Source organism: Poeciliopsis prolifica, unplaced genomic scaffold, assembly GCF_027474105.1.
Source record: "Poeciliopsis prolifica strain line A6 unplaced genomic scaffold, Auburn_PproV2 SCAFFOLD023, whole genome shotgun sequence".
NCBI classification, from domain to species: domain Eukaryota; kingdom Metazoa; phylum Chordata; class Actinopteri; order Cyprinodontiformes; family Poeciliidae; genus Poeciliopsis; species Poeciliopsis prolifica.
The window spans coordinates 1,632,072-1,659,708 of NW_026562398.1; the positions used below are offsets into that span (position 1 = coordinate 1,632,072).

At 37.9% G+C, this 27,637-nt stretch overlaps 2 protein-coding genes across 4 annotated transcripts in view; one reads left to right on the forward strand and one right to left on the reverse strand.

Moving 5' to 3' along the window:
• Positions 1-4,908, forward strand: part of zbtb46 (zinc finger and BTB domain containing 46) — an 84,231-nt gene extending 79,323 nt beyond the window's left edge. For both annotated transcript variants that reach the window (XM_055046276.1, XM_055046275.1), the window contains one exon: positions 715-4,908. In XM_055046276.1, the coding sequence (XP_054902251.1) occupies positions 715-1,155 (441 nt within the window). In that variant the 3' untranslated portion in view covers positions 1,156-4,908. The remainder of the gene's footprint in view (positions 1-714) is intronic.
• A 779-nt stretch (positions 4,909-5,687) lies between these two features.
• Positions 5,688-27,637, reverse strand: part of slc2a4rg (SLC2A4 regulator) — a 42,333-nt gene continuing 20,383 nt past the window's right edge. Inside the window, exons 3-9 of one of the 2 annotated variants that reach the window (XM_055046281.1) lie at positions 25,423-25,523; positions 21,423-21,655; positions 17,466-17,566; positions 15,021-15,294; positions 14,183-14,332; positions 12,928-13,055; positions 5,688-12,042 (exon numbers count right to left, since the gene is read on the reverse strand). In XM_055046281.1, coding sequence (XP_054902256.1) covers positions 11,931-12,042; positions 12,928-13,055; positions 14,183-14,332; positions 15,021-15,294; positions 17,466-17,566; positions 21,423-21,655; positions 25,423-25,523 — 1,099 coding nt within the window. In that variant the 3' untranslated portion in view covers positions 5,688-11,930. The remainder of the gene's footprint in view (positions 12,043-12,927; positions 13,056-14,182; positions 14,333-15,020; positions 15,295-17,465; positions 17,567-21,422; positions 21,656-25,422; positions 25,524-27,637) is intronic. The other variant, XM_055046282.1, reaches the window with a different exon arrangement.

The following is a 27,637-nucleotide window of genomic DNA, read 5'->3' on the forward strand; positions in this document are numbered from 1 at the left end:
CTTTTAAAAAACAAAATTTATATTTTATGCTGGATTTTCTGTTCTGTTTGATGATTATGGCTTATAGTTATGAAAACTTCAAATTTTAATTCTTAGAAAGTTTGAATATTACACCAACCAAATATAAATTGATAGAGAAGTTAAAGCCACTCAAATGTGGTCATTAAGTTGAGTTTTGATACTTTTGATGGTGTGAGCAGGCTGATGAAATTAGCATCCTCATAAAGCTTGCCAGCAGAGGGAGCCATCTCTCATTATCATTGAGTGTGTAAACGACACTCTGGACCCCACACATTTAGGATTTGGTGCCTTTACCCCATTCTGCGAACTGGCAGCTTCTTTAGCTTCTCTTTGATCAGTGATCTATTCGACACCTGTCAAGTTGCTACTCCTCCCCATAATTGTATGGGCCATAAAATGATATTTCTGTTAAAAATAAGTTTTTAAAATGGACTTTGTAATCTTAAAATGTTCTTAGAAAATTTGCGTTTTTTGTTTTGTTTTTGTTTTTTATCTCTGAGCCATAAATATCGATATGAACAAAAATTAAATACTTGACATACATTATTATGATATGCCGTGCATAATCATGATGTATAATGTATCTATTTAAATGAGCTTTGCTTTTAGAACTGAATTACTGAAAGCTTTAAAAAATAATTGCAATTGAAAATGTCACTGAAAAACATGGAATGGTGTGTCTCCGTCCCACAGGTCCACAGCAAGGACAAGAAGTACGTGTGCAAGGTGTGCAGCCGGGTCTTCATGTCCGCCGCGAGTGTTGGGATCAAACACGGTTCTCGGAGGCATGGGGTCTGCGCCGACTGCTCGGGCAGGGGCATGGCCGCACTGCTGGACCACAACGGGGAGACGGGCGGGGACATCTCCCCCGAGGAGGAGCTTTATCCTGGGGACCGGTTTCACGACGACCAGGCGGAGTGCGATGGGGACGGGGAGGGGGAGGAGGAAATGATGGTGGAAGGGGACGGTGAGATTTTGGGAGAAGGGGAGGAAGAGGCGGGGAAGTGGAAGGACTCAGGGATGGCCGCCGAGGCACACAGAGCACTGGACAATGAGAAGGAAGAGAGCGACTCCTCGGCTCAGGAGGGGGAGCAGCATAATGGGAGTGAGAAGGACTTTGCTTGGATCTCGTAGAACCCGTCAAGCCTCCTGCTTGTGGCTCGTCAACCAATCTCTGGAGATCTCCTCTGATCTCTCAGGCAGATTCCTCTGCTCACTTTACCCACTCGCCCACCCACTGTGGGCAGGCCTTCCTTTGTACGGAGATGCTGTAGGGTGATGCACGACAATGATCGAAACACTCAAACACTCCACACACACGCACGCACGCATACACACTTTCTCAAGCTTGACCGCCATAGAAGAAGAGTAATCAAGAGATGGCTTGAGTGCAAGGCTTTTTTTCCGCTTACCTCCTCCACTTCAGATGCAGTGTTTTTGTGTTTCTTCTTCTTCTCGGGGGTTCAGGCTGGAGTCCAGGTGTTTTCTGCTCTGTCACAACAGGTATCAGGCTGCCAAGGAAGCAGCCGGCGCTAGACTGCAGCTTTGTATGTTTGCCATCACAATCTTTGCAGAAACCAAGGATCACAGGCAGAGTTAGGGGGAACAGCCAGGAAGGAGGGTGTCTCAAAGCGAGAGTCTAAATCTATTGCAAAGATCGAGTGTCAGGGTTGGGGGACTGCGAAGCCCCAAGTGACACATTTTCTTTTTTGAGTCCTACTGCCACAGACTTGCACTTTATTGACAACTGACTCCTATCAAAGTCCTGAACCCATGGTTTACATTTTTAATCTGATCTTTACTTACCTGAACAACTCGGTGACCGCACCTACCTTTAAGGATGTACCTTATGTCTTCTCTGACTGTTATCGCCAGATAGAAATCACTGAATCTTTGTGCAGATTGCTGATCATAGAGCCTATGCCTTTTCAGTGGGGTCCTTAATCTTTTCTTCTGTTAAGTTCACCACCTGGTTTCTATTGATCCATTCCAACAGAAGCTGGAGATTTGTACATAAAGATGTAAAAGAAAGGGAAAATAAAGGCTGTGTGAGACAGAGAGAGACAGAGAATGAACTTTGCTTTCACAAATTGGGGAGTTTAAAACAAAACATTTTTCTGCTCTGACAGTCGATACGAGCACACAGTGGACCTACCTTACACTAACAAACACTCTTTGTCTCTCTCGCTTGTCTCTCGTGCTGAAGTTTGTGAAGATAGGACCTGTGAGCCAAGTCTCTCACACCTTTTTTTTCTCTCCCTGTTTCTATTCTGTTTTGTTTGATTTCCTCCTTCCTCAGACGTGTAAATTCCAGTTTCTCCACACAGAATATGCAGACACTTTTCACGGTTACTCTTTTGCGTGCTCCAGTTCCTCCTGCTTCGTGAGGTGTAAAGAAAAAGGATCAACGTTGTGCGTAAAATTCAGAGATTTCAGTATTTGTAGAGAGTGTAATATTGATTTGTTATTTATTGAGAACCATTTTTTCCCCCTCTCTGTGTCTATGTGTGTGTGCGTGTGTGTGTGTATGTCTGAATGAGGGTCTGGCATTTAGAAAGAGTCTACACTGATTTTTAAGATTATTTCTGAATTTTTTGGGAAAAGTTATTGACAATTCAAGTGAGGCCGGTGACATGTCTTATTATGAATAACTATGATTATTGTTGTTGATGTTACTATTATTAATTATGCTTATTAAGTGCTGGATGCTAAGCTTTACTGTGTGTGTTTCTTTTTTTTTGATATTTTATATCTTGTACAAAAAGAAAGCTTTTATACTTTGCCTTGTTGTGGATGGCAAGACATGGGGCTTTATATCAACCTTTTATTGTGTCAGTTTACCCTTTTTTTCTGTCGTATTTACTTCTTTTTTTTGTACTATTGAGGGGGAAAACACATTCACTGTCCTGCTCCTCTGTTGAATATTGATTGAAACATTTACTCAGCTTATGCTTTTTACACCACTAATGTACACTAATTGATTATTATGGAACCAAAAAAAAAAAAAAGAGAAAAATATACCAATCTAGTACTTTTGTATACATGAAGTGCTTTTGTTTTGCAGTCTGTGTTTTAACGAGTGCTTTTTGCCTTTATAGTCGTGGTGAACGGTTCGTTGTTGGGTTGTTTTTATTTTATTTTGGGGTTTTTCCCACGAGCCTGTCGCTGTTCATCACAATCGGATTAAAGAAGTGCACACGTTTGTTTTGGGGGTTTTTTTCTGGGTTTTTTAAAATTATTGTTGTTATAAATGAAGGGCTGCATGAGAGGGAAAAGCTAGTTTTTTAAAGACTGCAAGCAGATTAGATTTTTATTTTATTTCTTCAGTTATAGTGATACATAGTAAGGCAGCTTGCAGACTAAACACTCCTCTCTAACGCCAGTGTGTTGAGTCTGCAGTTTGGATCTCAATCTTAAGAAAAAAAAAATGAAAAAAAGTGCTGCAGCTGTGACATGTTGTGGAAAATGTTGCCTGTGATGGTTGTACATGTCAGGCTCTCTGCTCTGCTGCCATGGACTGTACTTCTCATCAAAAAGAAAAAAAAAAAACCCTCAGCACAACTTGTGATGCTTTCTTCATTTCTAGCAGCTCTGCTGTCCAATGTGTTTGATCCATTCATCAAACTGTTCTTTATTTCTGGGGTTAAAAAAAAAAGACAATGGGGTAGAAATTTTGATGAATGTTAGTAATGGGTGTGGAAAGAGCCCATGATCAGTGACAAATCTCTGTCCTGCGGTGCTGTTATGGCCACTGAGAGACATCTGGATGTATGTTTGCTTCCCCTGGACCCTTCCTACCCCACACTTTACTCTCTTCTCACGACCTGTGCTGTATGTCCTCTTCCTCATTCCGGGTTGTATTTCAGGAAAACGTCCGCCATCGACTCCTCAATATGTGCCTCAATGACATTTTCTTTCACCCGCGTGCTTGTGAGAGCGACTCCGTGCAGAGATGAGATGAATACTTGTGTGTGTGGATAGAGATTACGGAGATGTGTTTTTTTTTTTGTTGTTGTTTTTTTCTCCTAAGAAGACAAATCATAACGGGGCAACTAGATACTCCCTCCTTTCCTTGACCTTTTGTGCCCCAATTCTGTGGTCTTAACTTGCATGCCTGTGTTCATTTCTGTCATACCAAAGCAACATCTTCGGCATCTGCACACGGCGGTCTCATTCCACACAATGCAAAACTGGAAATGTTTGCTCTTTTTGCAGATGAATATGGGTATTCTTTGACGTGTACAAACTGCAATCCTCATTCAGCCTGTATAGCTTGACTCACACGTGAAAATCATGAAGCCATAGATATGGGTATATCTATATTCTACTATATTTAAAAAAAAAAAAAAAATGGCGCTTTTTACTTTAGATTTTGTTCTTCTACTAAGAGTGATGTGTGTATACCTTCATATATATGAATTTATATTACTATTATATATTATTTATTTACTCTTTCAAGTTTCAAAGGGTCTTTCATTTGTAAAAGGTCACACTTGAAGCTTGAGGTTTGTTTATTTTTGTTGGGAATATTTGTTCAATATGATACTGACTTTATAATGATTATTATCATAATCCTGTGTTTGTAACAAAATGTGGTAAATAATCAGAAAAAAAAAACGGTCCTGTTTTTACTCCTGTTTTGTTGTTTTTTGGCCAGATTTAAGTGCTCTTGTGCTGATTTCATTTTTTTTTTTTTTTTTTGGTTGATAGTACTGATCACAGAACATTTTTACAGTCAACCATAAGCCTTCTGTTTCGATGTTGGGTCAAGCCCGCGAGTTGTCCAAGCCTCTTTCTAACTTCATGTTTAGTGGAAGAATTAGCTTGACTATTATTTGCAAAATCCAATCAGTCTCAATAAATTTTGAAATTGCTGCTGTAAAGACATGGGCAGTGTCTGCTGTGCTTTATTTTTTAGCTTCCTTTTGTCCACTGGGGGGCGCAATAGACAATTTAGAAAAAGAAAAAAGTAATCCGTTGGGAACATTTTTGTCAAATGTTCTTGATTTTTTTGTGAAGTTGTGGAAAAAAAAATTCTTAAATCAGATTCCATTTTAATTTTTTTATCATTTCAAAAAGTGATGCCTGGAATTAAAAGTGTTGCCCACGGGACAGCACTTTTATTAAACCTTTCACTTCCACACAAGATTTCAGGACCAAGTGATCTCTGTCCATTTTTTCTAAATCATCAATATTTTTGTCCAAATTTGCTCATAACACACCCTGCAGACAAACCCTTTTCAATTCTCTGGCAGACCGCCATATATATCTTGTCAAATGTCCTGGTAGGGGTGGCATGACCCATTGAAGTGGCCGTCACCGATTTGAGTCCTGACCCGATGACCTTTGCCGCATGTCTTCCCCCTCTCTCACAACCCACCTACCTGTCAAACGACTGTCAAATAACAACAAAAGTCTTTTAAAGAAGTATGTAAATATACATGCGTTGTTTCAACATTTATGTTGGAATTTTCCACTTATTTCATAAAATTTCTCACGTTTAAACACTAAACTGCACTATTGTAAGGCGCCAGTCACACTATTCGCAAACTTTTCATATTTCTTCAATGATAAATCTTAATAAATGAAAAAGTTTCCTTAATATAGCAATACATCTTAATAAACTTGAAAAATACAAACAAAACAAAAAAATCTGATGCCAGACGTCTTCCATTCAGGTTTATTTTTTCTTTACCGTCACATTACATCACACAGATCACATTATAAGCATCATACATGTTCATCCATCTTTTCAAGCACAAGTCAAAGGCTTGACATTCATACGAGTACTCCTTGAGTGCACCACTGCTCAGAAAGTGCTTTCTCCGTGTGTGTGTGTGGGCCTGCTGATGGAGACCAGAAGCAGAGCCCACCCAAAAACAGGAGAAATCTTGGCCTCCAGTGAAGACCCAAAGGCTGATGTCACATTCCCACCAAAAACTCTTTCAGCACTGAGCATAGTCAGGGTGCTCCTAGTATGTTTGCTTCCACCATCAGCCTTGAGTTCCTGGATACTGAGAGGGGAAATCTAACACAAAACCCTTCAGTGTTGTATCTCCTAACATACACACAAAAATAAAGAATATGAAAAGAATGAGCAATGCTAAACATGCACAACGTCGTCAAACTCAATCAGACAATCGATGGGAGAAAAATAAAAGCGTAAGGCTCAGTAAAAAACACAACAGCACTGAAGAAAAATGGTCATCAGAGGATGGGGTTTGACAAACGCCTGGACAAACAATACAAGCACAGGAGAGGGAGGTGTGGAGCTGCCATTGCAATGAAATACATGTGATTTTGAACAAATATATATATTGTTTTTTGCTGCTGCTCTTTAGTGAACAAAATGAAAACTGACATTCAGGAAAGCAGCACATCAATTTTGACGTATTTGGTAAGAGAACAAAGAGGCTTTTTTGATGCACATTTCAAGGGTTTAGTTTAGCTTAATGTACTGGCTAAAGGCTTGGGTGGAACCACAGTGAAGCTGAATAGCACACAAAAAGGAATTGCTGCGGTGAAAGGAGAAGCGGGGAAAGACACTAACAGCATGCTGTCTGTTGGAATGCGCAGGGCAGGATAAAGACGCCCCAAAAGGTAACAATTTCCATTGTGACCAAAAAGGTTGAAAGCGATCCTGACGTGAGGACAACTTCATGTCACAACCACAAACAACATTCATGACAACAAACAGTACACAAACTCACACGAAATGACCCAGTTGGCCGAATATAGAGGACAAAATGATAAAAGTGGATCATAAATGTCACCAAAAGGCATGAAAATTTTTGTTCCGCTGTAAATAGTCATTGCACAAAGATAGTAAAGCAATACTGCATGGTTGTGTTATTCCATATGATTCATCAGTGTGGCGACAGATGTTTTTTAGGCGTTAAGAAGCAAAACAAAATAAGGACGCACAACAATTTCTCAAAATGGCTAAGCTAGCCAACAACTACACGAAAACAACAAAATGAATTTCTATAAGTTGTACATTCAACAGGTTGTCATTTTTTCTCCCCTTTGCCACTAAACTACAATATACATTGAATCAGTTCACTATAGGTTTGCAATTGCCTCAAAGTGAAAGAAAAAACATATATTCTGAGCAACAGTAATGTAAAAAAAAAGAAGAAAGTTTCCTTTTTGAATAACAAAGATACAACATAACAACAAGTGACAAAGCCTCACAGAACTCTTTATCTTGTTTATGTACAACAAGGCCCTGAAACTGCAAATGTTACCGTATGTTGTGTGTGAACTTTGCTGTTTCCCGCACACCCGTCAGCAGTTAGTGTCAATCTCCATCCACTGATTTCTAAGGAGAATACATTGTTGAAAGTAAACTTGAATTTAAACTAGAGGAGCACCGATCAGATATTTCGTGGACAATAGCGATGTCCGATTTCTTTTGAGGATCGGACCTGCTGAGTTCGATTTTGATCAAAACTGTTTTTTCACTGCACATAAAAAACGTGGTACATGGTTTTTGATAGAAGTTGTAGTTTTAAACAGAGAATCAGTGAAATACAAGATGATATACATTTGTAGCCAAGAAATGATGAAACTTCTTAAAACATGTGGAATAAAATAGATGTAACACAGCCAATTAAGCAAAAATTGGTATATTATTATCTCTGGCTATTTGATTGGTGCATCTCTAGTTTAAGAACGAGTGATCCTTGAGGATAAAAAAGTTATTAAAAATAGAGTTCCAAGCTAAATTGTTAAACGCATAGATAATGGGGCCAATTTCAACATGGGACAATCCAGTGGCACTTTTGCTTAAATGGCGGCCAACAATAGCTTTAGGTGGTCCTAATGCCAAGAGAGCAATAAGAGTTCTCTGGTGTGTTTTAACAAATAGAGTAAAAGTTTCAAAGATCTCAATGTTTATTTTTTAAGAATTTCTGTGCAGTATAGCATAATTCAGTCCAGTCTAAGAATCATAGGTATTAAACAAGTGATAATCAAATGTAGTCCCAATTTCTGAAAAAAACCTCCTGTGAAATAGCCCTTTCAACAGCACCACAGTGGATTTTGTAAATCAAAGAGCAACTTCAGCCTGCCGCAGTGTTCAGCCATATTTACAACTCTGAACGCAAGTAAAAACTTGTTTGAAACACAAATGAAAAAAAAAAAATTAATCTTCAGGCTGGCCCCAAGCTGTGGTGTTCTGGGCAGTGAGCCACATTGCTCATGACAAAAACCGCCACTATATGGGACAGTGGGGATAAAAGCCCCGTCTCCTCTAAATGGGTCCCATTCTCTGCCAACCGAAGCTCTCGGTACACGGACCTGCTGGTGTTTACATACGGGATGGAGAGACCTAATGAGTGGCTTTTCATACTCTTATCAACCAAACCAAATGTACTGAACAAAAAAGTGGTATCCAGCACTAATAATCGTATGTACATAAATGAAATACATTATCTTAGTAAAATGTCAAGAAGCAGGAGCTTTTTTTATTTTTTTAAATGAAAGGAAGAGCAAATTTGCAGCAGTGTGTTTAAAAAGCATGTGAACAATGCGAGGGGAAAAAAAACCCTCCAGGCAATGAACACTTTAAAGCATCTTCTGTTATCGAGATGATAACATGTGGCTATGTACTGAAACTGGTGTTTCCCCATCACTGCAATAAGGCTGGAACCGTTTCCAGTCCATGGCGCTCATCCTACGAAAGGCAAAGAGATCGACGACCGCCAAGTACCACACATCTCCAACTGTCGGTACTACAGTGTTAGGTACAACATCTGACACCGAGCACGAGACTGTAGCTGTCAAGATCACTTGCCATTAATGGGGAAAGCCCCTGGGAGGGGTGCTCGGCCCCCTTTATTTCCCCACTGTCAGCCTGTGAATGGATCCCTCCAGACCCATCGGAAAAAAAACGAAAAAAAAAACGACCTTTCCACTTAAAAATCTGTAAATACAAAACGTTCATGTATAAAAAACATGTCTATGCGCAGTACAGCGTAGTGCAATTTCTTTAAAGGTCATAATACCCTTTCCTTTATGTTTTAACTTTTATTGGCACTTGGTGAATTTGGTGACTGGAAGAGGCCTGTTGACCTAGCTTATCTGGAACATACCGATATATAAAAAATTTAAACGGAGCATCATGAAGGCTTGAACTGTGATGGTGACAATGTCTGCTTAATGTTTTCTTTAGCTCTCATCAATACAGGTCTTTTTCTTTTTTCCTTCTTGTAGCACATCTGACATGCCGATGCTAGAAAACAACACAAATGTTTTCACGGAGACGAGAGGTTTTATGCTTCTGACTCAAATATGTGTCAAACAAAGAAAACGTCTTCTGTGAGATCTGATCAGGTTGATGAATTAAAAACATGCAGCAGAATTTGTGAGAAGGAGGCCAATGTACAGCATACATCTCTTTATGAATTCACACCTACTGACATAATATCTCTGCAAATGTGAAAAAGAAAAAAAAAAAAATCAAAGGTCAAAAGATGAGGGGGAAAGGTAGTCAGAAATTTCTAGAGTTTAAAGCCGTATGGGGCTACTTTAAGATCTAGGACAATAGGAATAAATAGTTAAGCTAATGTTTATCCTCAGAATTAACATATCATTTTCAAGAAAAGAAAAATAAAAAGGTAGAGATTTTTTTCATACACAAGTTGAAAACTAAGTCAACTGAGGAAATTTACAAAATTTACTAATAATGGACTAAATACTTTCAAAAGATCTAAGTGGCAACCAACTTTTTTTGTTTGAATTTTTCTCTCATCAAAAGATTTCCTATCTTTGCAAGTACACCAATCGTAAGTGCTTTTTTTTCTTTTACTTTGGAAATGTAAAATTTGAAAAAACTACATTTTAAAGAGGTGGACAGCATTTAATTTTTAAGATTAAAAAGTTACTTTTTTTCTTTGCCCTGTATTTTTTATAAAAAAAATTTATCAGGTAACAAAATGGGCTCTAAAGTCAACTACTTTTATAGGTACAGATTACAAGTACTTCCACCATCTGTAGCACACCTACAGTTTTTTTTATCCCGGCCTCAGTCTGACCTCAATATGTTTATTCTAAATAAGTAAGACTCCTTTTGGCCCACACACACAAAAAAAGAAAGATTCTTGCTAGGTTTGCTTCTACATAAATCAAGGGCTCCCTGATTTGCAAAGACTCAATTCTTACTTGCTTTCTTCAAGGATTAAATATATATTTAAAAAAAAAAAATAGGACAGCCTTGGCTCCCTGCTAAGTTTAGTTTGGTATTTACAACTGATTAAATGCTCATAAACAGGTATTCTCATAGATAGCTGGATGATTACTGGAATTTGACAATTTCATAGAATTTATGCAACTGCAACCATGTTGCACTGATGACATGATGATAATGTGATAGCTTTAAAAATGTTTTAAAAATTGCAGAGTTAAGGTAATGGTCTCCATTTTCAAGGAAATACACAAAAAGACTGATTATCATTAATATAATATGCAAAAAAAAAAAAAAAAAAAATGTATAAAATACCAATGTCAAATCAGTTTAACTTTGTTTTTAGTTAGTACAACTCTAAAGACAGCTTACAGGAATAAGTATATAGACATATTTTCATGTTTCTTAATTAAAATTTTAGAGGGAATTGAAATCTAAACTTTGCATCGACAGGTCAAAGCTTTACAAAAACTGAAGTTTGGAGACCAAACCTTATATCGGTGCGTCATTATTCTAAAACTTTCAAGGTAATTTATCTTAGAAAACTGTGAGAGATGGATGTATTTAAGTTAAGATTGTGAGAATGCAGTCTCTATGTGTTCTCCCTGCATACACTATTATCATCATCCGTCAAACTATCAAGTTCAAAATGTCAAAGAGCGGTTACAGTTCACATAGCATGGTAAAAGATATCTTTAAGAACATCAGCTGTTAAAAAATAGCCTTTTGCTTCAATTGTGACTGATAACGAGAGAGAAAGAAAAATTATTAAATGCTGTCGATCCTCTGATTGCACAATGCAATTGCAAGTTGATTCAGCAGCTTACTGCTGAAAATAAACTATACAGGAAATAGATATCAACTCTCTCAGGCAAACTCGGGTTACAGTGCTACTTTAGAAGACAACTTATCTCTGAAGGGTGCATAACAAGATATGGGCATATCTATACATATATGTACTTTATAAACTGTGCATTTTTCTAAAATATTTTGGGACATCAAATGAGAACGTTTTGTACCACTTGTGAATGATTTAGTGCAGTTTTGCAGATGTAAAAAGTTGTTCTTAATTAGAGTAACGAAGTTGTTTGATCCTAAAATTCTATGTATTCAGATTTGCAGTCTATATTTTCCAGTAAAAAGGCAGAACAGTGTTGTTACATCTTAATCTAAAACTCATGACTGTAAGTTGAGAATTTGGCAGATTTGATGAAGACCCCTAAAAGGTGGCCCTGAGAAACTGATCTGCGACTGTGATTTCACTTAGCACGTGATTTTAACCATTTAACCTCGGAAAAGAGCCACAACCCATCAAACAAAAAGTAGCTTACATAGTGCTCTTACGATGAATGACAGGGTATAACAAAAAGCTTATCTGTACTCTTCATTCATTGCTTTGAAGTGAAGCAAGTGGGAAATAAAAGAATCTGATCAGCATCCAATTTGTTTTGTTTTCCTTATTTAACTGTGAGTGAATATGTCCCAGTCTAAGAAAAGTCTCCAGATCTGGATAAAGTTATTTTTTTCTCTTTGTGTGTTGTTTTGATATTCTCATTGTGTTTGGAAACTGAAAGGAGATAAGGCAACCCTTTCCCCTGCTGGCCCAGAGGAAGCAGCATTGAGAACCTTGCCCTCATCTCTTCGTGGAAAAAAAAATGTCAACCTCGCTGTCACTCCGAGCGAGGAGGAGCTCGTCTCCCACAAGCAGGGGAAGGCAACTGTATTAGTCGGTGAATCTCTGACAGGCTTTTTTCCATCGACAGGCTGTGCACCACATGTCTCTCTTCTCCATGCCGTATACCTTTCGGCACTTCTTAGCTTCCCCACGGGGTTTCCTTGGAAACAGCAGATGTGACAGTGTAAGGACATGCACAAAGACGTCACCCAGCTTCTCACACAGACACACACAAAAAAACCAACACAAAACATGCACATTCAGTCTTCTTAAACTACATCTGCCTGAATCCAGAAATAAGAAAAAAAAATTAATTAGTTGAAAATACAACCCTAACTAATTTTTTACCCCATTGGATAAAATATATAATAATAACAACAACAACAATAATAATAATAACAATAATAATAATAATAATAATAATAATAATAATAATAATATTATCATTGACCCATTGGTCATTTATATTATTTTTCTTAAGTTTACGAAGTGTTTTTCACCTGTTAAAATGGCATTCACAGTGAAAACATGTCTAAATTTGTTTCCTATCTGTCTGTGTCAGATGACTTTGTTGCCTATGTGGGAGTGAGCTACTGCAACACTGGTCACTACATTTTAAGACAGTCAATGCAAAAAAGTTCATGATTAAGAAGATGAGAACAACATTCTTTGAAGCACACACAAGTAAATGCAACTGCACTGTAGTATGTTAGAAGCAGAATTATCAACAGGTCATATTAAAACAGAGAATAAATGAAATTGTGTTAATATGGATAATTCTGTAAAGGTACGTTTCATCTCAGATATCTTAGATGCAATGCTGTCTGTCCTGCAGAAACTCTTGTTGGGTCAAAATATCTGTTGCTGACCTTCAAGAAAAAATGCTTACTGCTGGGTCAAGACAACAAAGAAACAATTGCAATATGGCAGATATGGCAATAAGGCAGGTGCTTCAAAGTAAGGATCTGTAACCATTATGTCTTGGTAAGAATTATATAGACTCTGATGACAACAATAAGTTGTGAGGGGAATGGCAAGTACATACCTGGTTCCTGCTGCCGATTTAGTTGCTGGCGTTACTAAAGCATGGTTCTTGTTAACGGTGGCGTGCGTGCTGATCGCCGGCTGCCGCTTTTCACCAATGCAAACAGTGCGAACATGTGTCACAGGGCCCTGCACAAATTGTAAAACATTTACTGACTCAGTGACGCACTAAAACAAAGACATCTCACAGGGTCAAGTTTAATGAGAAAAAGACATCTGAAAAAAAAAAGAAGAATTAATTATGCTATGTATCCCTTTTATAACTGAAGCCTAATTATTTATGTTGTCATAAATAATGACAACATTAAAATGGTTATGTCAGAAATCTTACTGATATTCTAACAATGACCTGACTAATTACTTGTAAACCTGTGAAATACAAATCTAGATTTTCAGCTCCTCAATTTTCCACATTAAGTGCCTTAATTAAAACAGAAATATCATTTATTTCTAAACTTAAAGGAAGCAAAAACAACTTGTGAAGAAAAAACAATAAGCCTACTTTGCAAGGTGACTGGCTAATAACATTTCATTTCATCAAGTTTTACTGAAATATGTATGTATTATGACATAAATGTTTCCACAGCATTTTGCAACCTTGCAGATATTTATACTTCTTTTTCTCTCTGTTTTCCGAATTTCTTCAAGCCACAGTGTCACCTTCCTGAACTCAGAACTGAGCAATATCTACAAGCGTCTTCTGCAGTCGATAGTCACATGTCCTCCAACTTTGCACAGCTGCGCTTCTGACATCAGCTCATTGTTTACCCTACTGTTCTCTGAAAGACTGCATGGTTAACTTAAGTGTTATGTTATTGAAAAGCAAATATATGCGTTTTATAACTACATTTTATGTTTCTGTAGCTCTCAAACAGGTCTGTGCCTGAGGATGTTTAAGCTCTGATATGTTGTCCTGCATTTAATGAGCACGGACTGATTCATTGTAAGCCTGTCGTCAGGTTGATTTAACTACCTACATCTACCTACATGTTTCACATCACATTCAGCGTATGAATTCAAGTACTTAACATCAGGTTCCTGGAAAATATTTTCATCTCTAGAGGAGTACAAAATCATTGCAAACAGGAACGGTAGAAAAAAAACCCTAATGTTGTAAAAGTAGACAAATACAGCTACTTTAATGCAGCAAGGACCAATAAAATCTTGTACAAAAAAAAATCAAATAGCTGTAAGTGGAAACTGCAGGGAAGGAGTGAAGATTGAGATAAAAAGGCGTGAGACAAAGCCTCACTCACCGGGGTGCCTTTAAAAATGACAGGAGGGGGCTGCTGCCAAGACACACTGATGCCATTCCCAGTCCCTGTTCCAGTTCCAGGCCCGATCCCATTACCACTGCCTATCCCAGCCAGCTCAGGACCCACTGGGATACTCACTGGAGCGGTGGCCTGGAACATGGACAACCACCCCACGCAGACAGGACAGGAACACCAAAGAAACAAGGAGGGACAAGAAATGTGCAGGGGGAAAAACAGATGAGAGGAGAACAGAGTGGAAACAGATTGTACAATTAGTGGGAAGGTATTCATTCCAGGTTTACTCTTTACTTGAGATTTATTTAAGATGACTCAAAAATTATCAAAAAAGCATTGAAAGGTATCAAAATACTATAGACAAATTGTACAATGCAGGACAAAAAGAAAACTGGTGAAGCAGTTAGATAACTAAAAATATAAGTATTTGTACATGTACTTTTTTAATATCATGGAACCATAAAAAGACAGAGTTCAACAAATGCAGTTAAAATAATTTCATTTGACCTCTGTTTATAAATAAAGGAATGTTGCAGTAAAATGAAAAGGAAGAAAAAGCAGAGGGATGTGGAGAAGATGAAGAAGGGATAAAAGCAAGTAGCAAAATCATAATGATACTTTGTCTCATAATAAAAACTTGCATAACAAGTTTTTATGCAAGTTTTCGGTCGCTGCTAACCTCCCGCATCTATTCTGGAGCAGGTTTTCTTTCTTGGTTTTACCTGCTGATCTCAAAATCTGAACCTAATAATTGGAACAGCTGCAGCATTGACATCATGAATGAAAACTCTTGTTGGACAGTTTGTATGTGTGTGTGAATTACCTGGTAGGCATGGTCAGTGCGGATGTGGCAGAGTGTGGAGGGTGCCGACTGACTGAGCAGCGACGAGGTGTGACTCTGTGAACCGTTCACGCCGACGTACTCAGAGCGGGACACATCGCTCAGTGGAGGGGGGAAGATGGGCGGAGGGCCGGCCGTGGTGGGGGAGGTAGGTGTGAGGCTGGACAAACCCTCCGTCAGGCTGTCCATGTTGACTTCAATCTCTGAGTAATAAAAATCCTCCTCTCCATCGCTGTAATCTGAGTCGCTGTTTCGCCTGCAGAGAAAAGAATTAAAATTTTCTCAAAAGCTTAAATATGTTATAAAATTTTTTTTTTTTTTTTTATCCTGAACCCAACACCCTGGCATTGAGAAATTACACATACAAGTTTTTGGTGCCTCTACTTTAACAAATTACTGTGTATAATAATAAAAATAAAAATAAATACATTATTTTAACAGGAGGGGGCAGCAAAATTCTACAATCCTGTCAGTGTGCTTTATCTTTCAATGTGGGATTGAAAGACAAACTTTTACCACTGAATGTAACCCTAAATTGTGGGCCAGAAAAGGTTCTTTTTTTATAGGTTTTAACAAGTAATTAATGTTGCACAAACATTGTTACAATAGTATCACACCTTTAAGAGTCTACATGGCAACATGTTAGGTATGTGAAAAAAAAAGAAGTCATATAAAGATTAATGGCAAATGATATCAGGAGATCATGTGAGGTCAATATTAACTGTGAAAATGACAACATGTGTTGTGATAGATCGAGTTTCCTCTCTCTTCTCTTTTACAGTTGTGCTTCCAGGACTTTCTGTGGATGTGTTAGCATCTTCAGGCCTCTCATCCATGCCAGACTCCATAAGGATACATATTTTAGTACCATGAAACTGTGACACTAAGAATAGTTAGTTAGTTAGTTATGAAAGAAAACACACTTTCATAACTACTGCTCCTTTGCAAGATTAATATTATAAACAATCATATTGTGGAAATTATATATTTGTTATATTGTCAAACTTAGGGACATATACTATCACAAACTTCTATTTTTTTATTATTATTATTTTTCTGTTGAATTTAAAATTTACAACTTTATAAAAAATCCTCTTGCAAATTTTCCACTTTTATCGTCTTTTGGTTAGAAAAAACCTTAAATACAAGTAAAGATATGCATGTTCAAGGAAAAGCTTGGTCTGTGTGTCTCTAGGGTAAGTATATCATTTTTAAAGGTTTGCAAAACACTATGCAACTTTCACAGTCTGTAGAGAGTTTGGAAAAGCCTGACGCACATACCAATAGACTGGTTTCAGCAGATTATTTTATGACAACTGATAGACTGAGTAACACTTAACTGTGTATAATGCAGGCTCATACACTACATAATTGATGCAAACAACATAAGCCAGCGGAAACACACACTTGAGAGGGTGACAGTTTAAGAATGGCAGTAGTCCACCAGTTTCTTGTTTGCCATTCATAAAACTTTAAAGGATATGAAAGAGTTAAGAAATGGGTCAACGGAGATGGATGACAATTGTTTTATTGTTGTACTCTCTCTTTAATTAGCTGTTGGAAAAACATGTTTGTAGTTGGGCCTGTTAATGCAACACAACTGCAACCAGATTTGGCTCCAAACATTCAGACATGTTTTACTGACTGTGACTGAGATCAATTTGGGTCCATTTCATAAAATGTGCATGTTTAACCCTTACAAGTTGACAGACTGTTGTGCCAACTAGTTATCCTCATTGTTCTCACCCAGTGGAAACGGGTTCAGAGCAGTGCAGACTGTGCCCAGTGTAGTATGCCTTCGGGGTAAGCAGGCTTTTACAGTTCATACACTGTGGGACTGGAAAATTAACCCTAATCTTACTATGCTAAGTGCCAGATTGCATGATAGATGGCAGCTAATATCTCAAAAGTAATCAAAACACTGTTTCATAAGCTAGTTTTGTCATATGCCAAAATCTACAATCCAAACCTAAATTTAATTTATGTTTATTTTCATGTGGTAGAATAAATAATAACAATGTATATAGCAAAAACTCAAAACTCCTGTCAAATATAATGATCATGTTTACATTTAGTGAACTGTGAGGACAAGTAGAAATTTACAACTGTCACATCAAAAGTTTGATTGTGCGAATCAAATTACTTAAATTATTGTCTGGTGGTGCTGCATATATGCGTGCGTGCATGTGTGTGTGTGTGTGTGTGTGTGTGGGGGGGGGTGCAGAAATGCAGTGAGAATAAAAACAGCATTGCAAGATATATACGCATCACACAGGGAGAAGAGAAACAATGGCTGATGTTATTATCTAATGTACAAAATTATTTATTATCTTGCATCTGACATAGTTTTGTTTTTGTTGGTTTAATGATAGGAGCTGGAGGAAGACAGACATTCTCTGCATTCCAGTGATGATAATAAAAACTTACCCCAGGTGGACGGTGCGGATATGTCGCTGGATCCCTGAGGAGGTGCTGAGGACCTTTTCGCAGTTCTTCCACAAGCACTTAAACATCACCTTCATGGAGTTCTGAAGAGATACAATTTTTTTATTTTAATAGAAGTACCCTTAGCAATATTAAAAATAAAGCCCTGTGGCATCTGCACTGGATAAAAGAAAAAGATGCAGAGTTGACTAAGATAAAAGAAAAGTGAAACCATCTCATAATCGAACAAACCCACTGCTTTTCAGATCTATAAGGCTTTTGGATTTGGATTTTATGCAGTTTGAGCTATTTATGTCTAATTAGATTTTAGCTTTTATTATTATTATTTTTTTTTTCAGAAAAAAGAATAAAAGCATCAAGTAGGACGCTTGTAGTTTTCTCTAAATCCAATAACAAGCAGAACTATTTATTTAGTTGAATAAAAATCTGATAAAGATTATTAACATATGCTTATGTGCATATGTGGGGATAATCTTCTTTTCCTTCAGTTTAAATTGGATGATACCCATCAAAGTCTAGGTATTGGCCAATAAAAGCCTGATCAGTTTATCTCTGCTTTCAGAGTACTAATACTGTAAAAACAGAAGTTATACATCATGTGATAACTTAGAACATATAAAATAAGAGATAAATATGACAGGTAAACATGAGAGATGACAGAACATAAATATGCGCACATGCTCTGAGACTGACAACACTGAAAAAGATTTGCTGATAAATTAAACCTCCAGGATGATATGTATTATTATTGAGCACACCATTAAATAACTCCCTCAGAAATGAATCATGTCCAGTTCTCTTCACATCAGACTTATCACAAAACACACAATACTCCTACTTGACTCTTAAGCAAACCTTTATGAAGAGATGGAATACATGTGGTCTGATTTTATTTCATTTTCTTATCCACATGCCAGTGCTGGCAGCAGTCCCTTAAGCAGGCAGAGACCTGCATCTGTGCTAATGAAAGATGGTGGGTGTGTAGTCTCATTGCTCTCAAACAGCCCATGAAGAAGAAAGCAAATGATGCAAAAAAAAGAAAAAAAAGAAAGGAAAAAGAGCAATGAAGCATGTTTTTAATGAACACTTTTGTTAATTTTTTCCTGAAATGTCTTCCTCTCTCTTGTTTACTAGGAACACGCTCTGTACTGAGTAGTGTTTGCGATCCTGCTGTTCATATAAAAAAAGAAAACAGCAAAGCGAGTGTTTAATCCCACTAACAATCACAAATCACTTAATTCCTTAAGAGATTTTCCTTTTAATACAGTATTTTAACACATTTACAGTAGGACTTGGGATTGCTGTTAATTTATCCTCTTAAGTCATTGCCAAAATCAGACATCCTAAAATCCAGCGTACAGCTGCTTGCCATGCAAATGTTCTAAACCTTTAGAGCTAAACTGCTGGTTCAATAAATCCCTGAAAGAGAAGAAAAACATTTATAGTTGTGCCTGAGGACAGTTTCACTTGGTGGAAACAAGAAAAAGTATCTGGAAGAACAACTACTGGTCTGGAATGACCAGACTACTATAAATGACCTTGATCCTCAATAAGGATGGAAGCAATGGATGCCACTGCTTTCAGGGGGTGGTTTCGAATGATATTATGCATTACAACAAATAAGTAATAAGTAGAGACTTAAGACAGGTTTTAAGATGACTCTGTTTGGACATGTGTCTGTACCTTTCAAAATCTGCTTTAGAGTATAATCCAATCACAGAGAAATTGGGGGATTAAGATAAGATTCTGGGTGCGGTAATGGGAAATCTCAAATACCCTATAGGAACACAGAAATGCTGCACTTATGAGTAACCCTCCAAAGAGCCAGTTAAACATTCTGTTGTAACAAAGAAGGCACCAAAACATCAGCTATTGATCAGAATCAGATGATTTTCAGCTTGGTTATCAGCCAGTTGGAAATCCAGACATCCGATCTATTTTTTTCCCCCATTTAGGAAACCCCACCAAATGTGAGGTGCAACATGATGTGCACTGACAACACTTTCAGATGTAGTAGTTGTTACGTAAGTCTGTATTTATTTTTGTATATATTTGAAATTCATTTGGGCTGCAGAAGAGAAGAGCGAGAGAGAACAATATTTTCTACAGACAACAGGAAGGCTACACATATTACAGCAAAGTTGCATTGCTTTTGGGTGGCATGTATTGTAGTGAAAGAGCAGCTCCTGGCAGTTTGATTTCCATCTTAAGACCTTTGCTGAATGTCTCCCTCCCACTCTTCCCCATTTTTCTCTTTGCCTGTTTCCTGTCTGAGTGCTGCATACAGAAGCAATAAAACAAATAAAACAATATTTTGAGCAGTTTGAGCCTTGAAACCCTGTCATGTAACATGGTAGATTTGGAAGTGCCTAAAAATAAATCAGTTCACTTTCATTGCTTGCTTTTCGATGAGTAAGATAGGTAGGCTCAACTAAACAATAGCCACTAGTCGTATATTTTTCCTTTGCACTCCCCTCTGTACTTTACATTTGATCCTTCTGGCAAGTAATAACTTGGCACACGTGGTACATTTTTTGATGGCCAAGATGAAAGCAACGCTTTTTCAGAGATAAGTATAATGTATGCAAGAAAGTATTAGCACAACGATGTCCAAAAATGTGCTTAATTTGTTGATTTTAACTTGTATGAGGATGAATGAGAGAAAATCGCTGACAAGTAGGTAAATTCAAATCTGTTAATCACAGAACAATGTGCATGTTGTCTTCACCTAACATCAGCTGCTCAAAATGAAATCATTGTTCAATGTTGAAAGGAGAGCCACTCCCTACGCTTGACACTTGACACCAACTTGCTTGAATCAACAGCTATGGAAAATATGAACACAGATTAAAACTGCCAATGCCCAACAGTGGAAGCATCACTTCATCATAAGCCGATGAGTGTAATGTGTTCTGCTTTTGCAGAGAGCACAGCTCAGGTAAACTGAAGAGAGGAGACCTGTGCATGTATATCAATGATTGTAGGTGCACAATTCTACCCTGTGATGAGACACGCATATGATTTTTCTCATTGTTCATAATTCACATGCTTTCCCAAAATAATCAACCTAAGAGTGGATATTAGTTTAGAAATAACTTGAAAGGATCAAAATAATTAAATAAATATTTTTGCTTTACCTAAACAAAACTAAACAAATTCCACCAGGAAGCTAAAATAGTGAGGATGTATGGCTCTCTTGTGTGGATCTTTCTACAAGATTGCACTACCCTCTAACCATTTACATTTAATTGTTTGTTTGTTTACCTTCATGTTTTGTGGGTCATGAAGGCTACAGTGAATGTGGCTTACAGAAAGGGAAGCAGCATCTATTTTTAATCAATAGGTATTTATCCCTTCAAGCATCATCCTATCTAATATCATGACTGGTTATCAAAGGAAAGGCGTAGCTTTGCAGAAAACTCAGAAACCTTTACTGTATATATAATTTCTCCTGCTAGTCCTTGGAGACTGAAAAGAGAAACTCCCACACAAACTGTATCTTAAGCCTCTTCAAGCCACTGTAAGTATAGCGGAAATGTACATTAATTTTTACTCCAACTGCTCCTGTATTTTTTAAGATTTTATTTAACACATGCTTTAACCCTCCACCAAAATCTAAATAATCTTCTTCGTTCTTGCTAAAGCTTCTTTTCCCCTGATAGGCCTACAAACAGTTGGGAAGCTTATTTATAGTGAAAACACTTCCACATTCTGGACTGTCTTAATAGAACAAAAACAAGATGAAGGGAAGTGAAAGAGTGAAGTTAATCTATTATTCACACAAGAAGAATGTGGCAGGCTTTATGTCAGAAGCTGTAAACTGCATGGTGCTGACATTTCTGGAATAACTGTCTTTGGGAAACAAAAAACTCCCTCACAATTCAAACCCAAATTTGAACAAAATTAATCTTTATTGTGTCCGATGCTGATCATTTTTACCTTTCGCTTTCGAGGGATGGGGTCCTCAAACATAAAATGTGTGCTCTCTGAAACATCCTCACTGGCATCATCTCCCTGGGTCGAGTGCAGGAAGCCCGTGTTGGCATCTTTGGAAAGTGGTGGGGACGGTGTGGAGGGCACTGATTGGTCACTGGCATCCCAGCTCCAGTTGCCGCTCGTCGAGCTGCTGTAACTCGCAGAAAGCACCTCTTTCCATGTTTTGCTGGCTTGCTCTGGATGCACAAAATAAACAGCAGAGTTTAAGATCTCCTAAAACCCCACTTATAAACAAATATTTCTTTACCCTAAATTTATCCTGGAATAATTACTCTTTTTTTTTTAGGGAAACAGATCAAAACAAATATCTAAGCTTGTAAATATAGAATGGGACTGACAGATAAAGAATACAATCCACTTCCAAGTACAACATGGAGCTGAATCAGAGACCAAACGTATTAACACCCATGAAACAAAAAAAAAACAAGAAACACTAGGTGTTAAGACAATGTCAGACAATATACAGATAACAGATTCACATTAACAGTTTATAATACTTCATTCAAATTGTGATCAACTATCCTTCCCGTGCTTCTGCAATGTGGTGAGTTATGTAAGCAGTTCATAAAACATAGCTCCTCCTAACTTAACTGTCCTCTGAGGGGAATGAAAGCTGAATACCACAACAAAACCTTAAAGGGATAGTCCAGATTCTCTGAATAGGGGAGCTATGAGCAATCCAAGCTTAGTTTATTTACATAGAACCATCCATATGTTAAGCTATGAAAGTGTTTAAAAAGTGACATATAGTGACTGATAGTGAATAAGAAAAAGGAATATTTTTCATGCAGGTAATTAGATTATTTTACCAAAAAGTGCTGTAAACAAAAATGTTTTAGTACATCTCAGGTTTTTATGGTCTTGAACTAAGAAGCAGAGAAACTAAATGCAGCCTCACCTTGTATGATTGTGGTCCAACAGACACCGAGTGAGCAGGTATTGAACACCTGAAGGGCTGCATAGTTCAAAATTGACAGGATTTTCAAATCTATTATTAGATATACAGGGATCCAGTACCAGTAGGCTAATTTTGCAACAAACGTTATGTTTGTTAAAATTCATATTTGAGTCCAAAACATTGGGGTTTCTCACATCTTTTGGGTTTAAATGCTAATCTCAACCTTCCCATTTTTTGGGACCAAATATCTCGGTGTCTGTCTCATCTATATTATATTGATATTTAACCCTAACCCTAAATTAATATACAGTTAGGGCCAGAAATATTTGGACAGTAACACAATATTTGTGAGTTGGGCTCTGCATGCCCACTAACAAGCCTTCAGGTCTTGCTTGTTAGTGGGTCTTTCCGTCTGAAGTCTGGATTTGAGCAAGTGAAATGCATGGTCAATTGGGTTAAGATCTGGTGATTGACTTGGCCATTGCAGAATATTCCACCTTTTTGCTCTCATGAACTCCTGGGTAGCTTTGGCTGTATGCTTGGGGTCATTATCCATCTGTACTGTGAAGCGCCGTCCAATCAACTTTGCAGCATTTGGCTGAATCTGGGCTGACAGTATATCCCGGTACACTTCAGAATTCATCCGGCTACTCTTGTCTGCTGTTATGTCATCAATAAACACAAGTCACCCAGTGCCATTGAAAGCCATGCATGCCCATGCCATCACATTGCCTCCACCATGTTTTACAGAGGATGTGGTGTGCCTTGGATCATGTGCCGTTCCCTTTCTTCTCCAAACTTTTTCTTCCCATCATTCTGGTACAGGTTGATCTTTGTCTCATCTGTCCATAGAATACTTTTCCAGAACTGGGCTGGCTTCTTGAGGTGTTTTTGGGCAAATTTAACTCTGGCCTGTCTACTTTTGGAATTGATGAATGGTTTGCATCTACATGTGAACCCTTTGTATTGCTTTCATGGAGTCTTCTCTTTACTGTTGACTTAGAGACAGATACACCTACTTCTCTGAGAGTGTTCTGGACCTCAGTTGATGTTGTGAACGGGTCCTTCTTCACCAAAGAAAGTATGCGGCGATCATCCACCACTGTTGTCTTCCGTGGACGCCCAGGCCTTTTTGAGTTCCCAAGCTCACCAGTCAATTCCTTTTTCCTCAGAATGTACCAGACTGTTGATTTTGCTACTCCAAGCATGTCTGCTATCTCTCTGATGGATTTTTTTCCTTTTTTTCAGCCTCAGGATGTTCTGCTTCACCTCAATTGAGAGCTCCTTTGACCGCATGTTGTCTGGTCACAGCAACAGCTTCCAAATGCAAAACCACACACCTGGAAACAACCCCAGACCTTTTAACTACTTACTTGATTACAGGTTAACGAGGGAAAGGCCTTTTGAGTTACTTGCAGCCTTTGGAGTCCATTGTCCAATTACTTTTGGTCCCTTGAAAAAGAGGAGGCTCTGCATTACAGAGCTATGATTCCTAAACCCTTTCTCCGATTTGGATGTGGAAACTCATATTGCAGCTGGGAGTGTGCACTTTCAGCCCATATTATATATAAATTGTATTTCTGAACATATTTTTGTCAACAGCTAAAATAACAAAACCTGTGTCACTGTCCAAATATTTCTGGCCCTAACTGTAGATTCATTTATAATATGGTCACCTTTAGTCAGTGAATGTAGTGGACTAGGGTCATGTGGTGACATGGACATATAAAGTTGCTTGTCATCAGCAGCATACATAGAGTAGTAGATACAGTGCTCTGTAATCTAGTTGGATCTGACTGTAGATGGTGAAAAAGTGGTCTGAAAATTAAACCTTGAGGAATCGCAAAAAATCATTTTTGTTCTCTCAGATTTAAAATTTCAGCATATCAATCATTATGTTATGAGCAACTGCATCAAAGGCAAAACTGAGGTAAAGTAATACCAAGATAGAAAGTTAACCCATTATTGTTAATATGTATACTGATCAAAATTTTTACCCCTGCTATCTTGGTTCCGTTGTGTGATCAAAAGACTGCCTACAGCGATAAAGAAATTATTTCTCTTTTTTTAACTTAAATTTGTTCATAAACTATTTTTTTGATTATCTGTCAGAAACTGTAGACTGGATATAAGTCTGTAATGACTTGCTGATAGATAAATTCAAACACTAAATAGCCATAAAATACTTTAAAGATCTGGTGCCCTTGTGTGCAGAGCAGATCTAATTCTTTGTGAGAAGGATGAGTGGCAAAGACATTGTGCAGATGAAAAAGAGAGAAGAGCAGCTCTAATTTTAAATTGTTATTGCTATAACAATGATATCTATTTTTTTTTTTATCTTAATTCATTATTATTACATATGCCTTATGGCTTTGAATAGTTATGCAACAGGGAAAATCTAACACGTTTTGTCTTGACATGATTTCACTTGACCAGCTTTGACTACTTTGCTTCTGGAGGTGAATTCAATCTACTTTTAGCCAAACTGAAGTTGATCAATGAGTTATACTGTATACTACACATAAGAAAATGACAGCTCAGGACCTCAAAATATAAATTTTATATGATTTATTGGCAATCTAATTGAAAATGATCCACTCTCTTATTGATAAGGGGAAAAGAAACAACCGCCATTCTAAATGAAATGCTCCCAGGACTTTGACCGTCTGGCTAAGCTGGCACGATAAGGGCAATAACAGCAGTGTCAGACGTTGTGAGAAGAGCTGTTTATAGGGTCAAAATTTAATAGAACACGAATGCATCAGTAGATAACAAAATATTGCCGATAACTTTACAAGGTTCTGTCTTCCCTTGGATAAACATTCAGCAGATCAACTTGATTCAGAGAAAGGAACATCAAGCGATTTGAGGTGAGCACTCTCCCCAGCCTCTCAGAGCTTAGAGTTAGACCCCTTTGGCAGGTTTTAAAGTAAATGTACTTGATTTATTTAACATGGAGGATGAGTCACTGTTTGATCATGCAGCTCCTGCTGAGGGAGCTGTAGCTGCAGGGTGGAAATGAAACGCAAAGGCTTATGATGTTACCTGTAGGCACAGAGGAAGGATAGAGCACCAAGGGGGATGTGGACAGTGAGGTCAAGACGGTGGCAGCCATCACCTCCTTATCGGCATGACCTGAGGGATTCCTGAAAAACACACAAACAATGACAATATGTGAAAAAATAAGCACTCACTTTATGTTTGAAGTTATACAATTGTGTATTTGAAAACACAACAGCACGAGTTTAAATGTCAAATATTGGTCGCTAAACAAAATAACCCTCATAGCAAAAAATAACCACGAAGCAAAAATAAATAAAGCAAACAAGAAGTAAGAGCGTTAACAGAAGTTCAGTGAGCCTTGAAGAACTTGCTGCGTGTGTGTATATATGAGACTAATGGAAAGCCTCTAGGGTGAAAGTGACTTATAGTGTGCTTTTAACACTGCCTGTGAAATCTTGCTAGTGAAGCTAAAGAGAGATGCCTTCTCCTCCTCCTCTCCACTAAGCTAAATACTGAGAGAGCCTGCCTGATTCTAAATCTTTATGCTGGAACATGACAAATGCACATGCAACATGGCTCCAGACTGGAGGTTTTTAACATGCGGCAATTTCAGAAAAATTTTACAGAACAGTCACCGAAAAGCTTCCTGCAAACATTAACAAACTTATCTGCCTCACACACACACTATTTCTCTCTATTGCTTGTATTTGGCAATATCCGCCGCGGTTCCTGCCGTCCTTGAAAGAGAAATGTGGGGAAAATTGTTTAAGGCCGGTCCAAGAACTCACCCACACACTTGAGCACATTTGCACACATAGACACATAACAGGATTTGTTAGGTAGAATAGCAAGCTCTCCAAGTGAATGTAGTCAAATGGGCACATTTTAGAACTGTATATATGTGATATAGACCAATAAAAATGGGCAGAAATTTCCAACTCATATGTGAAGAGAAAGGAAGCCTGGAGCTTTAAGTGGTTCTTGTCCCGCCCCCTGACTTCTCCACTACTCAACCAGAGTGAACTGGTTTGAGGCATTCTCTCAGCCAAGCCCTAAGCCCTGGCTAAGCTCCACAGTGAGTTTTAATGCATGCTCGCACACACAAATACACACGATCAATTAAAAAAACTTCTACAAACATGCCTAGAAGAGTGCTTCAAGTGATCAACTCTCCATCTACCTGCACAAACACCACTTTGTGTAATAAAAGTTCACTTTATAAAGAGTTTTACAGAAGCACAGAAAAAAAGTTTGTAAGTGGCTGAGCTCCCACGCTGATGAGAATTTGCTGGATAGGGAGCAAACACATCCCAACGGAATGTACAAGATATCTCTCAGAAAGAAAGCCTGTGCACTCCACCACACTCCACACAGAAAGAAGTGTTAAGATATGTTAGTTTTACTCCTCTACATTTTCAAATAGAACCCAAGTGATCAGTCATTGAAGAAAATTCAGAGTATAATAATACTGTTGAAAAGGACACCAGAACTACACAAAAATGAGTAAACACAATATGAATAAACAACACAGAGAAATGCATGTAGGCACGCACACATACAGTCTGGCCAAGAGATAAAGAGATAACAAGATTAGCTGTGTCCTGTTTCAGTCATTAGCCATGTTTTCAGTACTAAGCAGGGCCAGCCAGGGACACGGTTATGACTTATGGAGCTCAGTTCTCTGCTGTTTGTTTCCATTTCATCATCAACATGTTATCAGTTTGAACATGGAAGTAAAATTTGTCTTAAAAGTGAGAGTTAAGCCTGCTTGAGTCTGTTTTCTGGAACCTACATGTGTATATCATTTACAGGGGAGAAGGAAGAAAAAGAGCTAAAAGTATAGCTAGCCTTTTGAAACCAGAGTTAATCCAAATTTTATTATTCCTCCCTCTCATGCGCGTATGCATGCAAACACAGATACCAACACACAACCGACACCATTACCACCCATCTTCTATCCCCAGCCTGATTTCCTGACATTGAGCACTTTCCTTCCTCTGCTTCCCAGAACAACCATGATCCCTCACAGTCACCACAACTTTTACATCTGGTGCACATTTCTCTGTATGGATGTGATGAGCAAAACAACACATGGACATGTTTTAGACATCTTTTTACACGAAGCCAACTGATGATTTAGGTTTTTTTTTTAATAAGCAAATTTAAAAAAATATATTTTACTGATGCTCTTCTAGTGATTTTGATATCACTGTTTGCAGCAGATGGCTGCCACATTCTGCCATCATAAACACCAACC